This window comes from Pteronotus mesoamericanus, unplaced genomic scaffold, assembly GCF_021234165.1.
Source record: "Pteronotus mesoamericanus isolate MK-2021 breed Mesoamerican mustached bat unplaced genomic scaffold, CSHL_Meso_final contig_59, whole genome shotgun sequence".
Lineage (NCBI taxonomy): Eukaryota > Metazoa > Chordata > Mammalia > Chiroptera > Mormoopidae > Pteronotus > Pteronotus mesoamericanus.
In genome coordinates this window covers 6,580,231-6,607,271 of record NW_026555206.1, presented here as the reverse complement: position 1 = coordinate 6,607,271, position 27,041 = coordinate 6,580,231, and the positions used below count along the sequence as shown (strand labels likewise).

Sequence of the window (27,041 nt, the reverse complement as noted above, 5' to 3'; positions counted from 1 at the left end):
GCATTTCAACATTCACATCATAGGGGTGCCAGAAGGAGAAGAGAAAGAGCAAGAAATTGAAATCTATTTGAAAAAAATAATGAAAGAAAACTTCCCTAATTTGGTGAAGGAAATACATACACAAGTCTAGGAAGCACAGAGAGTTCCAAGCAAAATGGATGCAAAGAGGCCCACTCAAGGCACATCATAATTAAAATGCCAAAGGTTAAAGATAAAGACAGAATCTTAAAAGCAGCAAGAGAAAAGCAGGTAGTTGCCTAGAGGGGTGTTCCCATAAGACTGTCTGCTGATTTCTTACAAGAAACTTTGCAGGCTAGATGGCATTGGCAAGAAATATTCAAAGTCATGAAAAGCAGGAACTTACAGCCAAGATTGCTCTATCCAGCAAAGCTATTATTTAGAGTTGAAATGCAGATAAAGTGCTTCCCAGACAAGAAATAACTAAAGGAGTTCATCATCACCAAACCATTATTATATGAAATGTTAAAGGGACTTACTTAAGAAAATCAAAACTATGAACAATAAAATAGCAATAAATACATATATATCAACAATTGAATCTAAAATACAAACTAAGTGAACAGAGACAGAATCATGGATTTGGAGAACGTTTTAATGCTTGCCAGATGGGAGGAGGGCGTAGGGGAATGGGTGAAGATGTGAGGGGATTAAGAAGTACAAATAGGTAGTTACATGGGGATGTAAAGTACAGTAGGGGAAGTGGAGTGGCCAAAGAATTTACACATGTGACCATGGACATGAACAATGCTGTGGGGATTGCCTGAGGGAGTGGGGGTTGCTGGGTGGTGGAAAAGGGGGAAAAATTGGGACAACTATGATAGCATAATCAATAAAATATAATTAAAAATAAAATATAAACTTATTTTCACCTGCTTCCTTTTACTTTGCTTTAAAATGTGGCCACTAGAAAATTAATTTTTATTTGACAGTAGCTAACAAGTACTGACTGCTTCCACATCCCAGGCCCTTTATATGCATTATTTCATGTAACACTCACTGTAGTCCAATGAGGCAGATAATATTTTCAAGTCCAATTTACAGATGAGGAACTGAAGCTTGGAGAACTTAAGTGACTACCTCAGAGTCACTGAGCTTGTCAACTACCTAGCTGACCTGGAGCTCAGGTAGTCGAACTAAAAACCAGATCCTCTCTCCACCCTCAGTTTAACTACTCCCGAGGCAGCAAAAACAAGCCCCTTTCCAAATCAAGTCCTTGCCTACTTTTCCTGCCTTACTCTAGGATTACTTAAACCAGTTCCCTCTACCTGGAAAACATCTCTTTCCTCCTCCCCTTCTTCCAGACTCCTTGATCCAGCCCCGTTTCCTAAGTCGCTACAACACGAAGATCTCAGCGGTCAAAGGCAGGCCAAAATCTGGTCCTGAATTTTGCCGCTTCCTTGAGCAAGGCTCACTCATCCAGAGCTGGGGACCTTCCCTTCTCCAGGCACAGCCCGGAAGCTCCCCTCCCCCATCATGACCTGCCATTCCTGGAGGGAAGGGGGCCGGGAAGCAGCTGCTCCCTGTGGCCCCCTTCCCTCTGCGCCCTGATGCCCGGCTCGCGTCACCACTCGGACTTGCCTGCAAAGACCCGATATCCCATCTCCAAGTCCCGGGCTGTTGCTATTTCTGTGTGACGGAATTCAGCCGCCCAAATTAGAAGGTGATATTTCATCTTTAATTGGCAAGTTCAAAAGGCCCCTATCGCACTCGCAGGCTCGGGAATGTGTAATTAAACAAGGTGATTTCTGACTCATTGCAGGTCGGGCTGGCTTCCCGGGAGCGCCTGGCCCCCGCCCCGCCCACGGGCCGACCCGGCCTGGGCTTCTACGCTGTTGCCTGGCTTCCTCCCGGGCCCCAGGTGCTCCGGGAAGGGAAGCGCCGCCCAGCCCCGGCGCCAGCGATAAGATCTGGGCTGTGAACACCACCCTCGTCCTGGAGGAGCCCCCGCGGGGACCTGCGGCTGAGGTGCTCGGAGGAGGGGAGGAGGGGAGGATGGGAGGAGGCTCAGAGGCTCAGAGGCTCGGGCCCACGTTCCCTGCTTCTCGCTGGGCCGCTTGCCAGCTGCCCCCGGACCCCACCCGGCAGCAGTGCCTCCCCGAGAGAGGGGGTGGAGGCAGGCCGCCTCCTTCCCTCCCGGCGGGAATGAGTTAACGTCTACCAGCCTGGGAACGCTGTGGAGGCCCCGGGCTCCTGCAGGCCTCGCCAGCCTGGGCCGTAGCGCGTAAGGAGGAGGGAAGCGGCGCCTTGCGGGCCAAGCAGTGCCGCCCCCGGAGTTCTGCCGCCCCCTGGTGGGCCTGCGAAGGAGAGCCTGCGCGGGTGCGGGACTCAGAACCCGGGCCCGCCCTGGAAGGTGCCCAGAAAGACCTGCCTGGGACGCGAGCCCTACCCGGCCAGGGCACGAGGCCCAGACAGGTGTGTGTTCCACACAGATCTCCACCTGCCCCCGCTCCTTCAAACTCCTTTCCACCCTCCCTTCGGTGTTCCCAATCCCCGCGGGCTAGCTGCTTCAGAACGTTGTGTCCTTGCCTCTGAAGGCACAGAGAATGGCACCTCCTGTGTACCCAGCACTGCGCTTGGTGCTTCATTTCATTCCCAGAACACGAGGTGTATACAGTATCACGCCCATTTTTCAAACGAGCAAACGCCCCCCCTCCCCAGGAGATGAGTATTTTGCCCTAGATAGCAGAGCAGGCCCTGCTAGGGGAGTCTGTCTTACGATAACGCCTCTCTACTGCCTGCACTCAACTCTGCTGTCACAGTGAGTTCTGTCAACGCAGGTCTGGGGGGGGCTCCTGTGCCCTATACAAGTCAAGCTCCTGAAGCAAGGCCCTTCTTGACTCAGTGCTTGTTTGCCTCCCCTGCTCTCCAGCCTCGTAAGAATAGTCACTGGGATCTTTCATGTTACCTAACAAGACATGCTCCTGAGCCCAGACTTTACGCTTCCTTTATTTACCCTGTGGCTGGCTGCTTGGCCAACTCTCCCTGTCCTTCCAGACATGGAGAAGCCTCCTCCCCGCCCCCTTAGAATTAACTACCTCATTATTTCCCAAACGAGACATTAACTTCCTCACTTCGAGTTTTACTATATGTAAAAATGATATGTGTACAATAATTTAGGGAGGAAAGAACAGTTTATATCCCTACTGCAAGTGGAAAAGTATTAATGTTTTCCATAAATTCAAGATGTCCATAAAAATAAATATGTTGAAAGTATAATGCTTTAAATGAAGAGCATGTACCCACCTAATTTCCTATCTGATCCATCCATGTAATAGGCACCAGGGCATCACTCTGGGAACCCTTGTGATCATTATCCCTGGGTGTTCAGGCACCAGAGCATGCAGCTCATAGCCTCTTCTCTGCCCACTCCCCATTGCAAGTGGGAGGACACTTGTGATTCTCATCAGCATTCATTCATTCATTTGTTCCTATTCACTTCTTTTGCTGAGTAGCTATAGGCTTGCCCTCCTGGAATTCAGAGTCCAGAGGGAAGGAGGGGATAAATGGTGATATTAGCAGTCAGGGCCTAGATGCCAGGAGCTCTCCTGTGGGCACATCCTATAGACCAGAGCACATGGAACCTTTCCCCAGCCTAGGAAAATACCTGCTAAGAAGTCCTTAGGTTCATTGAGCAGGAATAGTAGAGGAAGGAGGGTGGTGCAAGCCAGCCTGACCATTGCCCTGGGGCTCTGGGGAGCAGGCCCAACTTTGGCTAGGAAATAAAGGGTCATGGGGCTGAGCCCTCATCCCTGCAAGGGGGCCCTAGGCAGTGAAGAGAATGGGAACCAGAGTGATAGAACAGACAGTCAGTGTGCTCAGGCACTGTCAACTGTGTGCAGGCCTCCCTGCTACCTTACTTATGCTTTCCATGCCTCCAGTTATCCTGCCTCAGCTGAGGAAACCAAAGACCAGACAGGTTGAGCAGCTTGCCCAGTGTCACACCTTGATGCTGCAGGGCTTTCCAAAGCCCATCGCATCTTTTGTATAGCTGCCCGTCCTCTGGTTTGAGCCAGACCCAGACTCCTGGAGAACAAACTCCTCTCCCTAAATCCTCTTCCCTCGCCTTGAGCCTGAAAATCCCCAGGCAGGACCATCCTCTTCCTAAGAGCTATGTTCCTGCTTGGCACTGCCCGTCTGTCTCCCCAGAGTCAGAGGCAGGCTCTACAGGATTCTGGCCTACAACCGGGGGAAGGAGGTCTGAACCACATTAGCAGGGCCTCTCTGACCACCATCCTTCTGAGGATGTGGCCTCAGAACTGACCCTTGGAACCTGTGCCCAGTGTGATAGTGTCCCCTCCCACTCTCCTCTCACCTGGCTGGTAGACAGAAGGCCGAATGCTGGCAGTGGTGACGACCCGAGGCTTGGGTGCAGGGGCAGCTGGGGCTTCGGTGTATGTGTGGGCAGCAGGTGCTGGAGAGGTTGCCTTGGTGGTACTGTAAGCAGAGGCCTGGGGCCTGGAACCGAGGGGGGAAGAGTTAGTGGCCAAGAGGACAGCCACACGCAGGCCCTGGCACTAGCAGCCATTGCAGATTGGCTCTCCAATCTTCAGGAGCCTCTGTGGAGAGGAAGCCTGATAGAGATGATCTGGGACAGCTGCCAGAGGCTGTGAGGAAAGACCATGAGGTCTTAGAGGGGAGGAAGGTGCTCCTTGGGTGTTGAGTCTTGGCGAGGTTGGTTAAAGCCGCAGAGACACCTAGAGAGGTATAGTCCACAGAGAGAGGGAGGACAGCCACCAGCTGGACATCAGGATGCAGAGAAAATCCTTCACCCCCATGGGAAGAGACTGCAAGGGTAGGCCTGGGGCTGGAGGGAACAGAGGCAGGAGAGAGGTAGTGGGGGTAGTCAGAGATGCCCCGCCCCCTCTACCTTCTGATCTTGTGGCACTTCACAGTCTCAGACTGCCTGACCTCCTCCCCTCCCCCTTTCTACTGTTACTGGAGGGAGCAGTAAAGTCTCAGGGTTTTGGGCAAGAGGGCTCCAGGGAGGGCTCATGGGAAGCCAGGAGACCCCCTCACCCCAAACATACTTCTCTTCCAAGTACAATTCTTGCCCTCTTCCCACTGGGTTAGCTGCCAAGAGGCTTAGAGCGGCCTTTTCCTACTTGTGGCCCAGGGATCATGAGACCAAAGAGATGGAGGAAAAAAAGTGTCCCAGTTCATTGCCCTCAGGAAATGCTGTACTTGGCCTCTCTTCTTGGAGAGCTGAAGACTATAAGAACTGCCGGAGTTAAGCATCTTGTTTTACTTTGACTGATCCAGTGTTTCACAATTTCATTTGTCTGTGAATCCCTCCCCCCTTTTTCTTTTTCCATTTAAAACTGATGAACACCTTACAGAACACATCCCTCATCTTTCCCTACATCTTTCCGATACCAACAGGAACCATGTGACCACACCCAGGGGAAACAGGGTCCCGAAGAAGTGAGCTCCTGGAAATGTACTGCCCCTCACCAGCCAATGGCTTCCTTCCTTCCCTCTTCCTGTTTGACACGGGCTCAGGGCCTATGCATCATGCTGGGCCAAGTCATAGGATAAGGGAGTACCTGCCTTTCTAGGACTCTGGAAGTGGGTGGCTCTGAGCTAAGAACCCACTGTCAAGCTCCTGATTTGTGCTGCCCCAGACAGTGCCGAGGTGCAATGAGCTTCAGACAGCCATCGTCCTAGACCTGGTTGGTGTGGAGACTCTCTGCCACATTGCCATGTTTCTGGTTGAGTGAGGCCACTGTCTCCCCTCCCTGGGCCTGCCTGCCCTTCCCTGACCAACCTGTTAAGACCAGTAGGGTTCTCAATGGAAGGAGACAGTGTCCATAGGGTACCCAGCTTCCACTGTGGTGGGAGAAGGCCAAGTCAGTGGGTCTTAATCAGACATTCTCACCAGTGGAGGATGCTTTCTCAGCATCCCAGGAACCATGGGTCCTGTGTCAGGGATTGCTGTTGTGGGAGAAAGCTGAGGCTTAAGATTCTGAGGCCATGCTCCAGTGAAACGCTGGGTGGCCCTTTGCCTCCCACTTGCTCCCTCTACCTTCATCCCAGCCCTTGTACAGGAAGGGAAGGTAGCTACGCCCAGAGTGTGGTCCCCTGGTGACTTCTGCTCCAGCCCAAAGCTAGGAGCATTCCAGGTCCCTCTCCAACCTCCACCCAGGCTCTCTTAGCAAGACAAAGTGAAGGGAAGTCTACCCTACTGAGGGAGTCCTGAGGGCCCCAGGAGACAGAGGCCTGGGCTGCGCTGCTGAATCCTGCCTTTGAGCATAGCCCCAGCATCCAGAGCTCCCCATTCCAAACCGGGGAGGCATCTTCCCACTCAGCAGCAGGGACATTTCTTAACCTCCTTTAAGTTTCTTCTTTGTGCCCTTACCTGAAGCAATTCTGGTAGGCAGAGGGGAAGCACTTGCCAAGTGTCCCTGGAGCTGGGATAGAACAACCCTTGGAGGCTGGAGTAGGCTCACTCTGGAGGCTTGAGTTGGGCTGGGGAAAGGCTGGGCCCAGCACCACCTGGGTCACTGTACAGCCTCAGGGGTAGGGCTGGAGCCCACAAGCTTTTGGGCTACTCCACCCACCCTTCATCCTCCTGAGGCTGCACCTGGAACCTGTGCATCATGAGGCATGTCCTTTCCAGCCAAACCATGGAAGAGGAGTGTGGGAAACTGAGAAACCTGGGTCTGACCTTAACACCAACTTGATAGCTCTGTGCAACCCAGAAAGAGCTGGGTCAGCCTGGTCTGTTATACTGCCTGGCTGTTCCAGAGTGACCTGCCAGCCTGCACCCGCCACCTCCCCACGCCTGCCCACACCCGTTTCACACCCCCGTCCCTGCCTTTGCTGGGTACCCAGGAGGGCAGGTTGGAAAGCAGTAAATTGCAATACCTGAGACCATTTCATGTGATAGGTGTTTTATGTAATTTTTCTATCCCAGCCCTATAAAATAGATATTGCATTACTCTTCACAGGTGAGGAAATTGAGGTACTGAGAAGTTTAATCACTTTCTGAAGATTGTAAACAGTAAGTGGTGGAGCAGAGATTTAAAGCCCACTGCACCAGGTGCCTCTGGAGTTAGCATGCTTTTCCTTCAAGAGAAGAGAGGCTAAGGAACAAGGGCAAGTTAGTTGCTAAATATCTGACCTGCCTTCCCAGAACAGGTCAATGTTCCTTCCTTCACAGAGCCTTCCTCGGCTTTCCCAGCCCATGGTGACAACTTCCATTCTCCCAAATTCCAGTTCCAGGAACACAGACTTTCCACAGAGTCACCCTTTGTTATCTAATGTGTGTGTGTGTGTGTGTGTGTGTGTGTGTGTGTGTGTGTGTGTGTGAAAGAGAGAGAGAGAGAGAGAGAGACTTTTACCTCTCTCACTAGAGCAGACACATCCCTCCTCTGTCCTCAGCCAGACTGTACACTCTCCTTCACTTGCTGCAGCAAGCAGTGCCAGCCTTGACTTCCTCGGGGCCCTGGACTTCTAACTACCTTGGTTAGGCCTTTCTGAGAGCCAGACACAGCTGCCTACAGATGGACCCAGGGTGAGGCCTTTCCTGCCTCCCATCCCCATGTCCAGGGCCAGCACCTGTGGGGCAGTTACCTTGGACTTCCTGCACGGCTGGAAGCAAGGGCCGTGGCAGAGGCAGTAGTAGCGTGGGCAGTGGTTGCAGCCAGGGGTTGCAGCAAGGCTGCGCTGGGAGAGGCAGCAGCAGGCGACGGGGCAGAAGCAGGCAGCAGCAGGGTGGTGGCCTGGCTGGTGCACACTGGAGCATGCTCAATAGGGGTGCTGATGAGGCGGGACCAAGAAAAACAAGAGGTCAAGAGGGTCCCTCTGCATGGCAGTGGTGGCTGCAGCAGAGGCAGGCTGGGCGGAAGGCAGCATTCACACTGCAAACAGAGCAGGATCTTCTGCTCCAGAACCCCAAGAGGGAAGGGGTCAGACCACAAGGAGGATCACAGTAACAAAATTATTCTCAAGCCTGGTAAGAACCCCCCGCCCCACATTTGCACTTCCTAATTTTTCTCTCTGAGTATGTATTACAAAAAACAGTGTGATGGAACAGTAGATTGAATAATCAACTCTCATTCTGTTTTGTTTTGTTTGTTTTCTTGGAGGGGGTCCTTCTCCATTTCATCAGAGGCACATTTTGCCTTTGAGAAGGGATGATACTATGAGGAAAGCAGAGGTCAGATATTTGAGCCTCAAGGGTTTAGGCTCTAGAGTGGTAAGAGCCTGGGTTTTTAGGCTGTGAGGGACCCAAGGCACTAAGAACACATTTGGAAGATGGATGGAAGCTGCCATGCCAGGCAGATCAAAGTTATCTGGACCAGAAAGGGGGCAACATGGCATGGGGGATTTGAGAATAGAGGCAGCTGTGCCCCTTTTCTGGGTAAACTCTAGAGAGGTGGCAGGACCCCATGGTGAAGGCACAAACAGATCCAAGTCAGCCCAGTGATCCCCAGGCTGTCATGTGCCCTCACAGCCATAGAGGATTCCTCATCTACCCAGGAATGTCATGGACATGGCCCTCAGTGCCTGCACATCTGAGATTGGGAACAAGAGAGGTGACTGCTGTGTCAGTGTAGACCAGAGTAGCCAGACAGAATGGGGATATCACCACAGATGCCACTGGAATGGGAATATTCCTGCAGATGCCAGCACAGGTGCACCATGATCAAGGACCGGGTGCCCAGATGCTCTGCCCTGTGTGTTTTGCTATTCTGTAAGCATCTCTTTCCCCCAAACCACTCCAAGGCAAGAGAGGAGCATTAGAGCCTGGATTGGTGGGATTAGATTTCTGCCACCTGTGAAACAGGGACGAGAACACAAATTAAATTACAGAAAAGCAAAGAAATGCACATCCTTTGCTTATCTAAGTCATTGGATTAACATTTCCACTTGCTACAACAGCAACAGTCTGCTGTGACTCCTGCAATTGGGAATGGCTGTCCCCCTGCCATGCCGTTCATTTATTAACCTGGTACTATGTGCCAGGCATATGTCTGTAGTTCCTCACAACCACCCTCTGATGTGGATATTAGCAACTCCGTTTAATAGATGAGGGAATGGAGACGGAGAATTCAATTGCTCAAGCTCCTAGAACATATGGGCAGTGACGGCAGGATCTGACTGAGGGACATTTGGATCTGAAGCCTTACCCAGTACCTCAAGGGCAGCCTCATGGAGGAAGAAAGAAACTCCTGCTTAGAGTGAGGCAAGTAGAAATCTCCCGCAACAAAAGGCACTATTCTTATTAGAAAGAATTAGAATAATAATCTTCCCTCTGTGAGTGCTTACCATATGCCAGGCCTTGTGCAAACAGCTGGATAAGCATTATTCCATTTGATCCTTTCAACCTTGCTGGGAGATTGGTATCAAGATCCTCATTTTACAGGTGAAGAGTCTGACCTCCAGAGAAACTGAATCTCCGCTAAAACATTCACCAGCTGCCAAAACCTCACTACCACACTTCTCAGATTTTAACATGCAGCAGGTGAATCACCTGCGTATCTTGTTCAAATGCAGCGTCTAGTTCAGTAGGTCTGGGTGGGGCTGAGAGTCTGTATCTCTAACAAGCTCCCAGCTGATGCTGATGCTGATGGTCCATGGATCACACCTGGAGTAGCAAGGTGCTATAGAGGCTTGTTCCTGATAGGTATGCCAGAGGGCCATGAGCTGTTCACCAAAGCACCATCAAATCAATCTCCATCCAGTGAGGTGCGTGGCAGAGAAAGCCACGAAATAATGTGAGCGGGCCGAGAAAGAAGATAGCTGGAGAAGTGGTAAGGCCATGGGTTGACTGCCCCATAGAAAGGAGCACTAGTCTTCTCTGTGGGTATTAGAAGAAGCTTCCATGATGGGCAAGGGCAGTAGCTATGTCCTGACTAGCGCTTTCCCAGCTTAGTAGTTCTGAGAAGAAGCCTCAGACAGCCCAGTTCTCAGGCCTGTGGCAGTGCCTGGCTCTGGCCTTTCCATGAAGCCACTCACCATCCTCTGGGAAAGAGCCTAGCTTCCGGAAGCTATTTCTGTGAAGCGGCTGCATCGGAGAAGTAGCTGCGGTTCCTGAAGCCATATTGCTGAGCTGGCTGCTAGACCCTCCTCACAGCATGGGCAAGTATGGCCTGGGAAAGTCTAGGCTGACATAGGACACCCAGCCTCCATTATCTATTTCTCTCTGACCCTGTTACATGCTTCCTGTGGGCTTCTGGGAACTGAGGATACCACTCAGGACAGGAGTGATGAAAGTGTCTGGGTTAGGGACAGTATTCTGCTGGACAAACAGAAAGTTGACTTTGCCTGTCCCCTTTGCTCCAATTTCCTGTCAGACCAGCTTACCTGGCATTCTCCCCAGACATAGCTCCAAATGAACCCTGGATCCTGGGGGTGAGGTGGGGCCCTAGAGAAATTCATGATCTTCCACAGGGCCAGAACAAAAGGCATGCACGTGAGCCTGCTGCTTGGGGTTCTTACTGAGTGGCTTCCTATCTAGGTCCACTGTCTGCAGACACCAAGCAGCCAGGGCCTAGGAAAGGTAGGGGAAGCAAGGAAGAATATCCTGAAGGGTCTTGTCCAGGCTAATTCCTGCCAGAAGTTTCATGAGCCCCGCTAAAACCCCAAGGAGTGTGTCAGTGAGCAAGCATGACCCTGGCTTCAGTACTAAAGACAGCACCCATGAAATTGTCCCAGCCTGATTTAGGATGCTATAGTTGCCTCCTGCCTTGGTCATAATTCACTTTAAATATCTAAGCAAAAACCAAACCAAACCAACTCTATTCAACTGCTCATGGGTCCATGGGGAGTGTGTGGCCAGAGGAGAAACACAGCCTGGCTACAGTCCCCTTTCCAGCCCATCTCGTCTCTCAGTCCAGTTGGCATTAAGGGGGGGCATGCCAACCCTGTGTTTGTTATGGTGCCTTTGGATGGTGCTCTTATTGATGGTAATTATATTATGTATGGAAAGGATGGGCTGAAACTGTTGGTGATGGTGGAGGTGTTGTGATTGTTGGTGCTGGGGTGGGTTCTATTATTGGGGTGATGATGCTATTTGTATTAGTTAAGAGAATGTAGCATGAATGAACATCTCCATTGATTAGCTGATGACAGGACGCCAGTCAGGTGGTTTGTCTTTACATTGTTCATGTTGTGACCCACCTAGATGGCATTTCATCTTGCAGCCTGATCACCAACTATTGCTCAGGGCAGCACTGACCACATCACTTTGCAGCTGGGATGCTGCACTGCACAACTCCAGGGGCCCTGTCGACATTGTAGTCTATGCGACTGACACCCCTGGGGCAGAGTGCACAGCAGTCCTCACAGGCAGCAGTGTGAGTGGTGGCCTGCAACCTTCACTCATTCCACATTGCCTTCAGAACACAGTCAAAATCCCATAGCCTGCCATTCTCACTTTGGACCACTACTAACCAAAACTTCCTCTATTCCCTCCATTCCAGCCAAAATGGTTAACTCAGGGTTCTGGGACACCCCTTCTCATCAGCACCTCTGCTTTCTCTGCTTGGAGTACCTGTCCAGAGTTCCCTAACCACACATGCCCCAATCTTGACCGTTCTCGGGGATCAGACACACAGACGCCTTCTTCCAGGAATCTTTCTCTGACTCTCCAATCGGAGAGGCACTCCCTATCTCTGGACCTTACAAGAGCAACCTTGCATCATGGTCAGTCACAGCCACATCAGCTCCATGGACACGGAATGCTGAATGAGGACATCTTCCCTGTTTACTCCTGAGGGCTGCATGCAGAGGCCTGGGGTCACTGGGAGGCACCAGGCAGGCTGGAAAGCAAATGAGAGCCTTTCAGGGCTTCAGGAGGGCTCCAGCAGCCAGCCTGGGGACTGGGGACAGGGAACTATGAGGCCACCAGTTCTGACTGATTGGCTCAGGTCCTCTGTTAGCCTCAGGACACCCACTGCACAGGACCTCTCTCTGTCTGGCAGCTTCCATCCCTACAACCCGCTGTTGGGCCTTCAAAGTCCTCAATAAAAGCTCAGCTAAATATGGGTGTGCTCTGGAATGCCTAGATGTAGGCAGGAGCACATCCTCCCATCTCCTCTGTTGATTCCCTCAGCAAGCTTGCTCTGCCTGGCCCTCCGCCTTGGCTCTAGAGTCAGACTGCTAGAGACAGGAAGAAATGGGGGACCAAAATGGAATAGGCTGGTGGGAGACTTTGGAGAGTACCTCAGGATGGCGGACTGGACAGAGCAGTCTCCCTGACCAGACCTTCCAGATGGGATTGCCAAGATCCCTGGAGGCAGGAAGGAAACGTGTGCCCAGGCAGCAGGAATGGGAGCAAGGCTCTGGTCCAGTCCAGCCACAGGGGCATCAGGGGAGTCCTTAAGGATAGGCCTCAGCATCTGCCTTTATTTGCTAAGAGCAGTTGGTCTCATGTTCTCAGCCAGTGGTTTCTGCAGTCAGGGACCAGAGTGAGACATAGACAAGAGTGTGGCAAGGATGTGAGCTTGCCAGCCTGGCCCTTCCTCTTTCCTAAATGCCCAGGACTAGGACATGGCCGCAGGTGGGTGGAGGCCAGAAGCAAGACCCAGGTGGAGGTCTTCCCTACCTTCCAGCCACCTGAGCAAGACTCCATCAGGTACCTCCTCCACTTCCTCTCCCCTGAACCATGACCCTGGGCTACTGAGGACCCCCAGCAGCTCCTGTGACCTACTCCTTAGCACAGGCGTGCCTGCTTGAGCCCCTTCTCTGACCACATGGAGCAGGGCTGAGCATGAGCAGCGCCTTCCTGGGAGAGGAGCTTGAGGCCTGCTTTCTGATGGGGAGGGATGGATGGCTCAGCCTGCTGGTTGCAGCTGGGTGTGGGAGCAGAGGTAGAGGGCATTTGGGTACACTGCCCCACGGGAGGCTAAAGCTTCCCACCTGGCACAGCAGAGATTCCCACCTGCCATTTGCCAGCCTGAGCTTGCAGCCTAGACAAGGCTCTCAAGGTGGGAAATCAATGGAGGGCAGAGCTGTACCAGGTCCCTGCCTCTCCTCTGAGGTGCCTGTCCTCTCCCCATCTCAGACATGCTTCTCTTGGATGGTATGCACACAGGCACAGCATGACTGAGGCTGATTTGGTTCATTTCAAATCCTCTTTATTTCAGAACAAGCATGCATATATGTACAGGAGAGAGAACTAGGGAGCTAGTACACACAGCACAGAGGGGCGAGCTCACGCTCCAATCTCAACCTCTGTCTCATCTACCCTAGGTCTTCCATGTCCTCTGCAGAGAGCCCTGCTCCAGGCTGCCAGGTTCCAGAGGGCAGCAAGGGAGTGAGTGAGGATGGGGGAGTTGGCCCTCTTCCCAGGACCCTGATCTATGGGGAGACTCCTTCGAAGGTGGCATTAGGCAGGGCTGCCTCTCCCAGGATCTGGGGTTGATAGGAAATCGACCAGCGGCACATTCTGTTTCCCTTGGTTCTGGGGTATTATGCCAGCAAACCCCATAACATTCTCTCTGAACTACAGTTAAGGCCCTGGGAGGGGAGCAGAGGCGTGGGCTGTTTGGGGGGGCAGTGAGGGTTGCATTGAAGGGTGGGGGTGAATGGGTGAGTGCTGCATGGGGTGGGCAGAGAGCAGAACTGCAGCACTTTACTATTAAAGGTGCCCCAGCACAGCTCTACAATCTCAAGCATCTCCATGGGGCTCACACGCCATATCTGTGAGGGGGAAGAAGGGAGCAGGTTGGGGGGACTCCAGACATTCTTTTAGCTTTTAACGTTAAGGATTTGGGCTGAAAGGCCATGGTGCCAGTTGCGCAATTTGGCAAAACGTGGGCCGTTACGTTCCGTTTCAAACCTTTCCCTGTGGCATAGAGACAGAGAGACAGAGAGGGAGAGAGAGACAGACAGAAAGAGACAGAAAAAACAGAGAGAAGAGAGAAAGAAAGAAGGAGAGAAAGAAAGGGATTAGGGGACATGTCCGTCATTCCCCTGTCTGATAGCTGGGGCAGGGGCGTGGGAGGGGGAATGTGGCTTGGAGAGGCTTTGCCCTCCGTTGGGCACTTTCCAGATGGTCAGGCTTGGTTTGGTGCAAGGCCAGAGCTCCAAGGACCAGGACGGAGGGACTAAAGCCCCTAACTTGAGTGAGTGGGCAGTCATGGAGAAGGGACTGGCTATATCACCTGAGAACAGGCTTGGCAAGGGGTAGCCTCTGGGTTCTCCCTGGCCTATGTGGTTAAGGCTGGGCAGGGCTGCTTTGGCTGTGGGCTCTTGGGGATGAACCACATAGGCAGGTGGGCCTCGCATGGTCTCTGTCCCCTAGCTGGGCATAAAAAAGGAGAAACACCTGTCCCTGTGATGAAGCTTGGTGAGCAGACCTGTCACCTTGCTGTGCTGTCCCAGTCTCTGCGAACCTTTCTCTGTCCTCAGAGTGAAGCCTTCCAACACCACTGACTGCCCCTGCCCTTCTAGGCCTGAGCCCAGCCAGGCGCACATGTACACACACATACTCACAAGGCCACGGGCACACACAGAGAGGGCTAGGACTCCCTGCCACTTTCCACCAGCAGGGTCTCTGAGGCTCAACCCACAGCCTGCTCTGCTGAGGGCACAAGGCAAAGTAGGCAAGGAGTAGCCAGAAACAAAGAAATGGAGGAGAGAGTGTACCTAGAGAAGGCCAGTGACACAGACGCCAGACTCCTGGACCCCCCTGACCCCGAGGCTGGAGGGGCCTCTACATCCTTCAGACCAGAGGTGCCCATCAGTGATCCAGGGGCCACATCCAGCCACAAATACCAAGTATTTAACCTGGACAGTGTTTAAAACTCAATTTAAAAATTAATTGCTACGTCTAGTGCATTGAATGCTACTCAGCAATAAAAACACATGAATGAACCAACGGTATGCTCGACAATTTGGGTGCTTCCCCAATGAAATTAAGTGGGCTGAAAAATCTAATCCCACAAGGTCAGAGGCTTTATGATCCTATTTATACAACACTCTTGAAATGACAAAATTATAGAAATGGAGAGAAGATAACAGTTAGTCATTGCCACAAGTTAGGGGGAGGGTGTGCATGCAGTAGGTATGGCTATAAAAGAACAACATGGGGGAATGCTCAGGTGATGGAAATAGTCTACATTTGACTATATCAGTGTCAACACCCTAATTTTGCTATTGTACTATAATTTTGCAAGACATTACCTCTGGGGGTAAAGGGTACTCTCTGTATTATTTCTTATAACTGCATGCATACAAATATGCAATTATCTCAAAATAAATTGTTTAATAAATGAGCTGCCAGCATGTAAAAATTAGAAAGATCAGCTTCAAGTCTTTAAAAATCAGAGGATGGGGCAGTGCTGGTCTTACATTTCTCCATAGTAACAGTCCTGTGTCCCTGCATTTACAATGTATCTGGCCACTTTCCTGCATCTGAATTACCTGGTGGGATCCCCACCATACCTTCAGTCCTGCATATTGGGTCTCTTGTAAGATTCTCTTTGACAAATGGGGTCCACTGCTTACATACTCTAAAACCACTAGTTGCATCCAAACTGTCCTATTATGAAGAGGAAGCCAAGGCCCAGAGACATCATGAATGGGATAAAGCCACATGGAAGCCCAGCTGCAGAACCATGATCTAAGTGCCAGCCTCTCTGAGGTCAGGGAGAAGGGTCAGAGACAGGATGAGCAGAGGCCCTGGGGCAGGGCCACACAGCCATGCTGATAACACTAGAGACCATCCCAGAGAGACCTCCCAGTTCACAGACACAGCCACTTCATTTAGCCAGGCCTGCAGCCTTTGTCATCGGTGCTCAGCAACAGGGCAGAGACACTTCTGGAGCATCTTGAGTCTAGTAAGCCTACTCTGCTTGGAGCTGTTTGAAAATTCACAGCCAGCCAGAGAGAGTGAGGAGAAGGAGGAAGAGGAGAGATGGGAAGAGAGAAAGAAAGGAAGAGAGATCCTGGGACACCCACAAGGGCTGCTCAGGGGACATCTAGGACTGTCCTGGTCTCTCCAGTTATGGTTTTCAAACTTGCCAGGCTGGCAGAACACTGAGGACAAATACGTCCACAAAACACAGGTAACTTTTACCATGGCTAGCCACTGCTCCTCATGAGGGTTCCCTTTAAGGGAGGGCCCTGAGCTAGGCAGCACCATAAGAATCAGCCAAGTGAATGGGGACAGAGCTGCATGTGCCAGGGAGGGGGGAACCAGTGAGTCCCTGCTGTGTTGGAAGTTTCAGGTAAGGGCAGGTAAGGAGAGGAAAAAGAACCTTGGATGGTTGCACAATGGAGAAGGGATTTCTTGGGGTGGTGGAATTATGTTGTTTGTGGAGGGGTATGCAACCAACCTTCATCTTCAACTCGTCTGTGAAGTCATCACTAAAATCAGCTTTGTTCCTTAACTCTTGGGGACTCACAGATGAAGGTTCTTTATCTAGGTGAGCAGCTGGGAAACATGGAGACTGTACTTATAGATAGTGGTGCCACAAGCTAGGGGACAGGGGATGCCTGGGCTACATGTTGGGGTCCTCTGGGATGGTTACATCCAGTGGGATCCAGATGCTTCACAGATTCAAGCTCTGCCTTTCATGAAACTAGGCTTGTTCCTACTCCCAGCCCCACCAGGGCTGCCCCACATGGACCTGACCTTCCAAGCCATCAGGGTCCCAGATCGCCTTTCCAAAGTCAGAGGGAAGCTGTGGTGTCTTCTCTGAGATTAGAGGCTCGGCTTTTGGAGGGAGGCACTGTTTGTGCTCTGTCATTTCAGAGGAGGCTGGGAGCCACAATGTTACCGGCACCCACTAGGGCAAGTTTGGTGTGGAAGCTGTCAGCAGGCTAGTATTTAAGTGTACTTGGGCAGTTAAGTGTACTTGGGTCTTTCCTGGGATGGGAACCAAATCCACAGCTGATATCTGGGCTGTTCAGGGGCCTGCCTCACCTATAAAGACAGAGTCTCTGGAGATTAGACTTTGCCTTGGCTGGCCAGCAGGTTAGCACTGGAGCCTTGGAAGGAGCCTGTTATCAGATACCAGAGACACTGTCAGAGTGTCAGAGGGTACAAAGCCAGGGCCCACTGAAGGGGGTGGAGGGAAAGCAGGGCTGTGAGCTGCTCTGGGACTCTGTGGGAGGCAGATTCTGGAAGCCTAGGAGTGCCAGGCAAAGGGAGAGTATGCAGGGTCCTCTGACATGCAGACTTACACTTGCTCTTGAGCCACCACTGCTACTTCCTGGTACAGAACTCTTGACACCACTCATGGGTATTCCTGCCAGCTTTCCCACCACACAGCAACAGGAAGTAGAAAGCACTCTGTGTGTGTACAAGCCTGCGTAGGCTGCCAGGTCCCCAGCATCTGGCAAACTCAGGCTCTGCCAGAGTAAGCTACTTAGAAGTAGGAAGCCCTCCTGGGGGAAACTCAGTGTTCAGGAGAGGCTCTTAGACTCCTCGCTGTGAGCATGGCTGAAGTGGGAAGAGAAAAATGAGGCTGTGGATGCCCTCAGCCAACAAGATGGGTCAGCAGGGACTAGGGGTGCAGCTTCCAACTTGGGAGTGGGGACAGATGGAAGTGGGGCTCAGCCCCCTTGGAGAAAAAGACCCCTGACCGGCCTGCACCCAGGGTGGGGACAAGTATGCTCACTTCTACTCAGATGGCCACTTGGGTGAGCGCAGGGCACCACCTGTGACAAAGAGCCACAGTCACTACTTCAGGCTTTAATCACAGAGGTGAACAGCTGCAGCTATTGCACCCCGTGCCCCAGGTCCACAGGCTGCTTAGGATTTTATGAAATGAAAATGCTTACGCTCCTCCTGTGGCCATGGGGAGGACAGGCATTTTAGGGGAGGCTATGAGGACAACCGTGTAGAAATTAAAGTCAGGTTAAGGGAGAGGAGCAGAAGGCTTATGCCCCTCCAGTCCGGGGCAGAAGCTTTGCTGAGCACTCCAGAACCTTCATTGCACCACCAAAGACCCCGGAGGGAGGGGCTGATAGTGGCACAGTACCTGGGGGGGAGAAGCTGCTTTCTTGCGTGGGGGCCTGGGACTGAGGAAGAAAGCAAGCTGGAGCCTCCTCTTTGTCCCTCCTTCCAGATTTCCCTAGAAAACACCGTAGTAACTGGGGAAGAAACTATATGACCTGCAACAGAGTTGTCAAGATCCCAAGGCCCTCCGCCTTCTGCTGGGGACTGAGCCAAGCTCATGTTGGGTTAGGCCCGGGGGAAGGACTAACCTCCCCACTTATTTACAGGACCAGGCAGAACAAGCCCCAAGCAGTACATCCGGGGGCCAGGAAGGGGGAGGCCAAGAACAAAGCCTGGGGACCACCCTAAACACTGCCTTTCATGTTCTCCTCACTCAGTAACTTTTCAGTGCCTAAAAACATTCCAGAAGAAATACAAAAGATAGAATATCCCTGTAATCTACCTCCACCAGTACACCGCCTGCCTCCTAAACGGCGTCCAGTTATTGAGGTGCAAGCATAGAGTAACCTGCCAGAAAAACAAAGAAGGGCCAGAAAGGCAGGGTTTCCTCATGAGAGGGAGAGAAAATGCCCTTGCTGGCTTCTTATTGGAAGGCACCTGGGACTACGAAGCTGTTTGCTGTGGGGTATGTACTGTTAAGCCCCTCTATCAAACCTTTGCTAAGGCTATATTGCTCACTGGAACACCTATGTGGGTGTCTTCACAGGGGAGGTGAAACAAACGTGGAAACAGCAGGCAGGAGCAGTGGAGTACAGGAGGGGGAAAGCTGACAGTTCAGTCACACTTAAAAGAGCTAGATACTAACTTCTGAGCTAAATCAAACATCATCTCATTTCAGGCGCATATGGACACGTTGCAGGCACTGATAGGTTGAAAACTGTTACTGGAACTGCATGCCATTGTTAGCAGGCCTGGGAGGACCACACTTTAGGCTTGAAAGTTCCAGCCAAAGAGTGGAAGCAATTTGAATTGGCAACAATACAGGTTCAAAAAGAAAATCCACGTCAACCCCAGCTGAGCCCAGAGTTCTACTCTGCACAGTCCTGTGGCCACTACACACAGGTTAGCAAGTACAGAAAGCTTGGCCCAGGGAGGAAGATTGCCTCTAAGGCCCAGACTCACACAGTGTTCACCAAGGGATGCACTGACCCAAGGACGATTCTTCCAGGAAGAACATGCAGATGACATGTGCCTCCAAAGTATAGCACAATCACACTGGACTCCATGCCTCCACATGGAAGGCCCTAGTGGGTTCCATTGGGTTCCAGGGCAGCATGCCCCCTCATGCCCTGTTCCATGAGCACCTGACAAGCCACAGGTGATAGGTTAGTGGCTGTGGCCTCAGGCCTGCCATTGTTTTGGATACTATACCTTGAACTTGAGACTCTATCCCTGCACAAACCCCTCCTCGTGCCCAGGGTTTGTCTTTCCTTGCTGGAGCCATTGTCCTCTGAGCAATTTATGGAACTAATACTGCAACATCTGGACCGGTGAGTCCAGGGGTTAGGCATCCATGCCCAGCAGAGCCCTCCTAGTGCCTGTTTCTCGGTGAGTACCTTCCAGATTCACAGGGTGGGCAGGCAAAGCAGCTGGCTCAGTGCCCTCACAGGGAGAGATGCCCTCATTCTCAACAGCCCAGCAAAGGCCAAAGCAGCCCTTTCCCCTGCCCACAGACAGAGCCAGGAGAGCCCAGAGTCCTCACTCCAGCAGCCTGCGCCCAGGGTTTAGAGACTCAGCTCTAGGCACCCACCTCACTGACCCACAACAAATGCTCCCCAAGCCAGCATCTGCTGGAGTTCCTTAGGGGCCAGGAGTTTCCAAATACATAAACTTGAGGGGTTCCTCCCATAAGTCATGTGACCTGGGGGCTGCTGGGGGAGTAGTGGGATTAGGAGAGACAAGGTCATAGAGCCTGAGTTCAGACACTTACCTTGACCTTCGCAAAGCTTCTTCATCAGGGTCTTGCACTGTGGATAGAAAGATGCTGGTCAGGAGGAGCCATAGGGAACATAAGGAGGAAAAGCTGCTAAAGCTCTGTGGGCACTGAGTCCCCACCAGTGACTGAACAGTTACCACTCCCTATCCTGTAAACTAGGCAGGAAAAGGCTGTGTGCTGGACAGAGGACAGGAGGAGAGAGGGAATATGAGAGGAAATGGTGCAGCTGGGTGGGAATGGTCAGAGGCGTAGCCTGTGAGGTCCTCCTATCCCAGCTCTGGGCAGTAGTTTCACTCAGAAGCACCATGACAAGCTTGCTGCCCAATATTTGGTCAGGAAGCTGAGCAGAACATTGATGTCATTTGCCTGCCTTAGGGCCCAGAAGGAGCTCAGCAGGCCACTATTTGTCTATTAAGGCTAGCTCATCTTCAAAAAGCGTGAGGGGGGGCTTGACTCCCTGGCCTATGTAGGACTTTGGAGTAGGGCCCAGGACCCTCATGGCCCCTCAGCATCTCTCCTTTTTGTCCCACCACCCTAAGCCCTCACTTACTGTATTCTGTCCCTGTCATCTGGGCCAGGATGCGGAAAGAGCGAGACTGAAGGTTGGAGGAGCGGCGGGCCCACTCATCAGCCTCATCTTCTGGCTTGTTCTGGTTCTTAATCACAGCCTGATACACAGGAGAGGCACTGTCCACAGCAAGGTCTTTAACAGGAAGGCTCCTGTAATGCAGAAAGATGCTGTGGGTGAGAGCTAGGCTAGAACCCTGCTCCCAACCCCTTACACTCCCCCAACGTTGCATCCCCTGGTATCCCTTGCACCCATGGTGACCCCTACTTGTCTGAACCCACCATACCCTTTACCCATGGCCATCTGAGAGCCTGGGACAAAGGGTTGGCTGAGTCCTCAGTGCTCAGGGTGGTCACAATTAGACAGTGATTCCTTCCACAAGGGGGCCAGGAGGCTCAGATCCCTCCACCCAACACCCCTCCCCAAGCTTGCTGCAGTCACTGACCTGAAGACATACCCCACCCCAGGTGCTGGATCTCCTTTAAGGAGAAAGGAGGCTGAAGGCTTCTTCTTGAAGTAATTTCTACCTCCCTGAGCAGGCCCTGAATTTGAGGCTATATGAGGACCGGCCAGTCAGGACCCAGAGGCTTCCTCAGGGTTGATCCTCCTCACACCTTTGGATACAAACAGGAAGCCACCAATGCCATGACGGTCATAGCAGAGGACTGAAGGCTCTCTCCCAGCCACAAACAGGCAAGTGGGGGTGAGGGGGTGAGAAACACAGTAGGAAGGCCATGTGTCCAGTGTATCACCTGTAGACAGGGGCCTTCTGGCCTGGGGGTGCTGGGAGTAGAGCTGCAACAGGGTCACTAGTCTTCTGCCCCGACCTATTGAGGGGGACCTGGTGACCCTCCTTTAGACTCTCAGTGTCTGGTATATAGTAGGTGCTCAAAACTTAGTTAAATAAAGAAATCCTATATCAGAGACAAGAGGGTCCCCAAAGCTACTTGGGTTCAGTGCCTCCCAGCCCAGACCAGACTGCAGGGCAGAGTATATCAAAAAGCTTTACTCACCCTGGCCAGTAAGGACTGGAGGATGCAGGCTGCCCAGCCCACCCTGTCATGGACACAGTAATAAGAGCCTGCCTCCCCATCCAGCAGCCCAGCCCTGACACTTGCAGATGCTGAAACTGAGATCCAGAGACGCTGGGAGACTAGTCCAGGCTACAGCACATAGGGCCCCCAATAGAGTTAGAATCCAGACTCCCCGTCTCCTAGCCCAGTGTCCTTTCCATCAGACCCTCTGCAGTGGCAAGGGCTCAGAAAGGCCATTTCTTCCCACTGGGCCTTGTACACACCAGACGCTCTATGCCTAGAAATAGCCCTGCTCAGACACTTGCCCTGTCCAGTGTCTCCTGTCTGCCTTTATGGTTGCCTCTGCCTGCACCCTTGAGGGCCAGCTCTGCAAGGAGCTATCTCGCATTGGTCTAGTCTCTCAGGATTGATTCCCTGTGTCTAGCTCAGGGTGGGCTATGACAGCAGAGGAAAAGACAGGTGACAAAAAGTGACTAAGACTGGGTGGAGCTGCCCCTACTTCCCTGATGCTGTGCCCTGGCCTGAGAGCTATAGATAGTTAGCAGCCAGTGGTTGGAATCCAACAGGGAAAGACTGGTGGATCCCTCTCGGGTCCAGGCAGGGAGGAGCCTGGCCCTGTCCAGGAGTAGAGGAATGGATGGGGGTCTTGTTAGTGAAGGCCATTTCCAGCACAGAGAGATGTACCAAGGGTTCTCAAAGCAGAGGCTGGTCCTATTGTCTTTGAGTCAGATGGGCAACAGGAAGGCATAATACAATCAGGACTCCCTGGTCTGCTTGGAGCAAGTGTGGACTGTGCCATGGGTAAGGGAAGGTGTAGACCCACGCCCAGACCCCATCTATAAGCCTGCCTACATTGAGCCTTGTGGTCCAGGAAGCAGACAGAAGGTATTTGCTGCCATTTCCCTGGTACATGCCCTCGAGGTGTTCCCCTGTCCTTCCAAAGCTCCAGGGCTCCAGAAAGCTGCCAGGAGTGAGACCCTTGGGTTTCACATTATTGGCTCATTTCCTACCGCACTGTACAAAGATCAGGGACTGGTGCTGCTGCAAGAGACTGGGAGTCCAGTGAAGGAACTGCTGTGCCTTTTTAAGACTCTGGGGCTCAGGGAAAGAGTGGAACAGACCTCAAGCTCCTGGGACCCTGAGTCTGAGGCTGTTCTGGGAAGCCCCTCCCAGCATAGTCTTCTGGCCACCAAAAGCACTCCATAGTCACTGAAAATCAAGGTCACCATGGTGCATTTACTCCACTTACAGTGCCCCCAAATCTGAGTCATCTCTTGTCTCCCTGGGGTGATCTTTAAGTGCTGGCTCCTCTAGATCCATGTTTCATGAGGATTCTGGGGAGTGACCCCTAAGAGGCCCCCTTATCACCCGTTCCCCTAAATAATGGCCCAGTGTGGATGCTGACATTCAGGCTTATGCTGTCTCAGTGCAGACAGAAAAGGCTGGGGTGAACACCCTCAAAGCATGGCAAGGAGAACACAGAGACACCCCCAGCTTTGGCAGCCAGCATGAGTGTTGTTACTCTCATCTCTGTCCATAGTGACATTATTTGGGGCAAACCCCAAAAGACAAGCCTATATAGGCTGCAGTGCATGGCACATGGCTATGAGGTGGGTATGAGGAAGAACACCAGACAGAGGCACTGTCCACAGACACATCCCACCAAACCTAAACACCATCCCGCAACCAGACAGACGATGATGGAACAGACTCAGACTTTGTGGGGTCTACTTATGCCAGTGGTGATGACCTGCCAAGCAGAGCACAGACAAGGAGGGAGTGCACATCCATCGAGGGATGACAGAGGGACAGCGTACACACAAGGGAGCAGGGTTAGGATCAGAAATGAGTTATGGGAGTGGGATGGATAAAGGATGAAAAGAGACAAAAAGAAAACTTTCAGTGAGGAAGAAACCATGGAAATTAACAGCAGAAATGGAGCGCCTTATGGCAGAGAGAGGCAGCTCTTGCCCACAGTCACCACGGCAGCACTAGTCCAGCAGGGCTGAGTTAGAAGGAACAGAAAAGCATGTTGCTTCCCAGACACGCAATGAAAGAGAAAGAGAGGGGAGGAGGGGATTGGAGGGAGACGGAAAAACTCCTTCCAGCAGATTAGATAAGATCAATGGTACATCATGTTTAAAAAAAAAAAAAAAAATTAATGTGTGCCCTAGTGGTAAAACCAAATAATAGCACCCTTTTCTCTAGGTGCAGAAAATAGAAAGTTCTTGTAAAGAGCAGTTCATCCATTATCTTCCCTTTGGTGACTGTTACCACTTTTAGGAGCACACCAAGGACATACTTGTACATTCTGTGGCAAACAAATGTTAGCAGGAAATCCCTGTTATCTCTTTGGCTTAGCTAGGCAGTTGTTTTCTGGGTACACATGAGATAATGGTTGTGTTTTTAAACTTGCATGGTCATATTTTCTGCTTTGAAGGATGGAATGAAATCAACACTGTCTATAGAGTTGGGCCTGGGCCTAGTGAGTTTGAGATTCACAGCTCAAGGGCAAGCAACCTCTGTCCCCTGGTGGCCCAAAGGAGGTACTGCGGGCTTAAGCAGCCAGTCTCCCCCTGGGAACTAGAGCTGGAAGTCTGCACAACCTTCCTTTGGCCTCTGGAGCCTCCCCCTTTTAACCTCACTCACATCATGGCCACAAGGGCTGGGTTCTGGAAAGGTCAAACACCATTTGAGTGTTCAGAGACTTTTTAACCCCTTTATTCCTCTTACAACATCTGTTTTTCTTAGCTTTAGAAAAAAAGTACAGCATCATTTAAAGATTTCTTGCCCTGAGTTGCTGGGGCTACTGACGTAGGGATAAGATATTGCCCAAAGACATAATCAGTCAGTTCTTAAAGTCAACACTGATGCTATTCTCAACAAGAAAACAGTAAGAGACCATATGTGTGTGTGCGTAACGAAGAGAAAGACAAGAGAAAGACACACAGAGACAAAGAATACGGAGTGAATGAAACAGAGGCGCACACACAGACACAGATACAGAGAGAAAGAGAAACTAAGAGAAACAGAAAGACAAAAAGAGGAAGAGGTCTCCATTAATATTTGTAGTATTAGCACTTTGATCCATAAATGATTTTCAGCCAACTCTTTCCCTATTTAGCCCTCATGTTCCTCAACCATTGATAACAGGAACATTTCAGGAAGCAAGGCTATCTGCGGTCACACTGCCCTTAGGTCCGTCTTCCCCAGGGCAAACAGGACGAGGCAGTGCCCAGGCTCCGCAGTGGGGAGACTGCCAACACCACCCCTCTCCTGGAATGGTTAGTCCAGAGTCCCCTTTCTCAACAAGAAACACCAACACAGATTTGACTTGCTCTCAACTTTGGTAGAATGCAGCAACTTTGAGAAGACTGGGATATCCAGAATACGACACTGGTTAACAAGAATCCAAAAGGCTTTTTCTAAACCAGCCCTCTCACAGAGCCCTAGGAAAATGCAGAGGCTGTAACAAGCACTTGGAGGCATTACCATAGTCTATATTTCTCCACCCTTCTCCTAAAGCCAACCATGAGGTTAATTCTGAAAAGAGAATGCCATGTTCTGGAAGGCCTGACCAGAGGCTGGCTCCCGTCCAAGGGCTGTGCCCAAGGCGAGGGAGGAGATCTGGTCCTGATGCCTCAAGTCTCTTATGTTGCCCAGCAGCCTGCTGCCCGCAGCCCTGCGAGGATGAGGCCCTGCCGTGGCCGAGCTGGTGAGTGGCGAGCCATCGTGGAGGAGGGGCGGCGCTTACCCACTGAAGTCACTGCCCTGGGCCTGGGCCTGCCCTGCGATGGCATCCATGATGGCGTCCTGGGAGTACATGCTGATGGGGGTGTTGTATTGCGCGTGGATGATGGTGGCCTTGCCGCCCAGCCCCTTCACCTCGATGGGTTTGTGGGTGGACAGGGCCGAGTCCTTCAGGGCGTTTGGGTTGAAGCGTTCCTGGTAGTCAGCACTGGGGGAAGGGAGCAGGGGGAGTGGGAGGGAGGTGGAAGGAGAAAAGGGCAACAGGTGGCATTACATGGGAGGTCACTGCGAGAGCTGGTGGTGGAGGGTGTCAAGAGAGATCTCCCAAAGTCTGATTCCAGGAAATCTACCCAAGTCCCCCAACTGTAGGTGGGCTGGGTCTGGTCGGGAAAATCCTCGGCACCCTCCCCAAAGCCCTCGACAGGAGCTGTTTCTTGCTCATCTGGGCTTTCCCAGATCCCTGGAGGCCTCCTGGCTCAGCCTGAGCTGTGGCCCAGGGTCAGGAGGGGGCTCCAGGCATTGGACACTTTCTCACCACACCAGCAGAGAAGCAGAGACCAAAGGGGTTGGGGGTGAGGGTTGGGAGTAGGGGACAGGAGTTGGGCCAGCGTATCAGGAAGCAGCAGCCCAAGCGGCGTTCAGGACGGCCAAAAGGTGAAAAACAGCCCCACTGGGCAACCATGGAGATTCTGAGTTTAGCTCCTCTATGGAGGGCCGTATCCTCCTGGCCACTCCCTTGGTTCCTGGGGGTTCTGCTCCTCCAGATGCTTCAGTGCACATGCTTCTTCCAACTTGCTGTGTGGCCGCCAGTCTCTACCCATCAGGGCTTCCCCTCCAACAGGGAAGTGTGCTTTCCAGGCAAAGACATGGTCAGGGGCAACCCTTCGGAGGGGTCCCACCAGGACAGAGGTATCTTCAGGCTCACAAAGAACCTAGTGTCAGTGAGGCGCTCCACTCACCACCCCCCAGAGCCAGCTGCAGCAGGAAATTGAGAACGGAATTTCTCAATTCTCAGTGGGTATCAGACTGAGCCCTAGCACCCTTCCCTTCCCCGCCTCCACTCCATACTCACAGCTTCACACCCATGCAGGCTCACTCAGGGACAAATGCATCCCCTCTCACTCATGCACACACGAACGCATGCTGACACAGGCACACGCTGCCCAGGCCGACAGATGGATGCATGCTGGGATATGCACGCAAGGGCACACACATGCTTTCCTTTGATACTAACTTGGCTGGAGAGTTGGCTACCACCTGGGGAGGAGAGAAAGAGCAAAGAAGACAGGGCTATCAGAGTGAGGCTCCTACCAGGGTGTTTGAGCTCTGGGACCATACTCAGAATGGCCATTGTGGAGGCAGAGCCAGCCCAGACTGGCTCTGGGTGAGGAGAGTGCAAAGTATGGAGGGGAAGAGCTCAGAGTTGGGTTATGGCCTCTTGGTTTGGGTAAGAGATGCCTGCCGCAGTGTTTTCCCCTTAGTAGGTCCCTAGTACCTAAAGCTTTGCCAGGTTTTCTTGTCCACTTTTAAGGGTACTCACATACAGGAGTTCCCCACATGCAACTTGGCTGCAGACCCTGGGAGAGAAGCAGGCTAGCCATGGCTGCCAAGGGCCTAGGTACCTCCTGTCCAGGCAGCAGCTCTGAACTTCCCCTTGTGAAATGGGGGCAGCTCTGGGAGTTCTGCTCCTTGAGTAGGAGTTGCAGGGGTGCTGGGGGGTGTGTGTGTGGTGGGGTTACCCACAGCCTCAAGGACCTGCTCTCTCTCTCTCTCAGAGTAGGCGCAGGCCCTGTGGACAGGCAACAAGACAGGATGGAG

The 27,041-nt window shown here is 52.2% G+C and overlaps 1 protein-coding gene across 3 annotated transcripts in view; it reads right to left on the bottom strand.

Annotated features, from left to right (window-relative positions):
- The window catches only part of LDB3 (LIM domain binding 3), a 62,727-nt gene that overhangs the window by 20,384 nt on the left and 15,302 nt on the right, over nucleotides 1-27,041 (bottom strand). Inside the window, exons 4-9 of one of the 3 annotated variants that reach the window (XM_054580473.1) lie at nucleotides 26,458-26,480; nucleotides 25,228-25,431; nucleotides 20,422-20,591; nucleotides 19,866-19,902; nucleotides 7,594-7,779; nucleotides 4,334-4,476 (exon numbers count right to left, since the gene is read on the bottom strand). In XM_054580473.1, coding sequence (XP_054436448.1) covers nucleotides 4,334-4,476; nucleotides 7,594-7,779; nucleotides 19,866-19,902; nucleotides 20,422-20,591; nucleotides 25,228-25,431; nucleotides 26,458-26,480 — 763 coding nt within the window. Of the gene's footprint in view, nucleotides 1-4,333; nucleotides 4,477-7,593; nucleotides 7,780-13,510; nucleotides 13,814-19,865; nucleotides 19,903-20,421; nucleotides 20,592-25,227; nucleotides 25,432-26,457; nucleotides 26,481-27,041 lie in introns of those variants that run through there. The other 2 variants (XM_054580471.1, XM_054580472.1) reach the window with 2 other exon arrangements.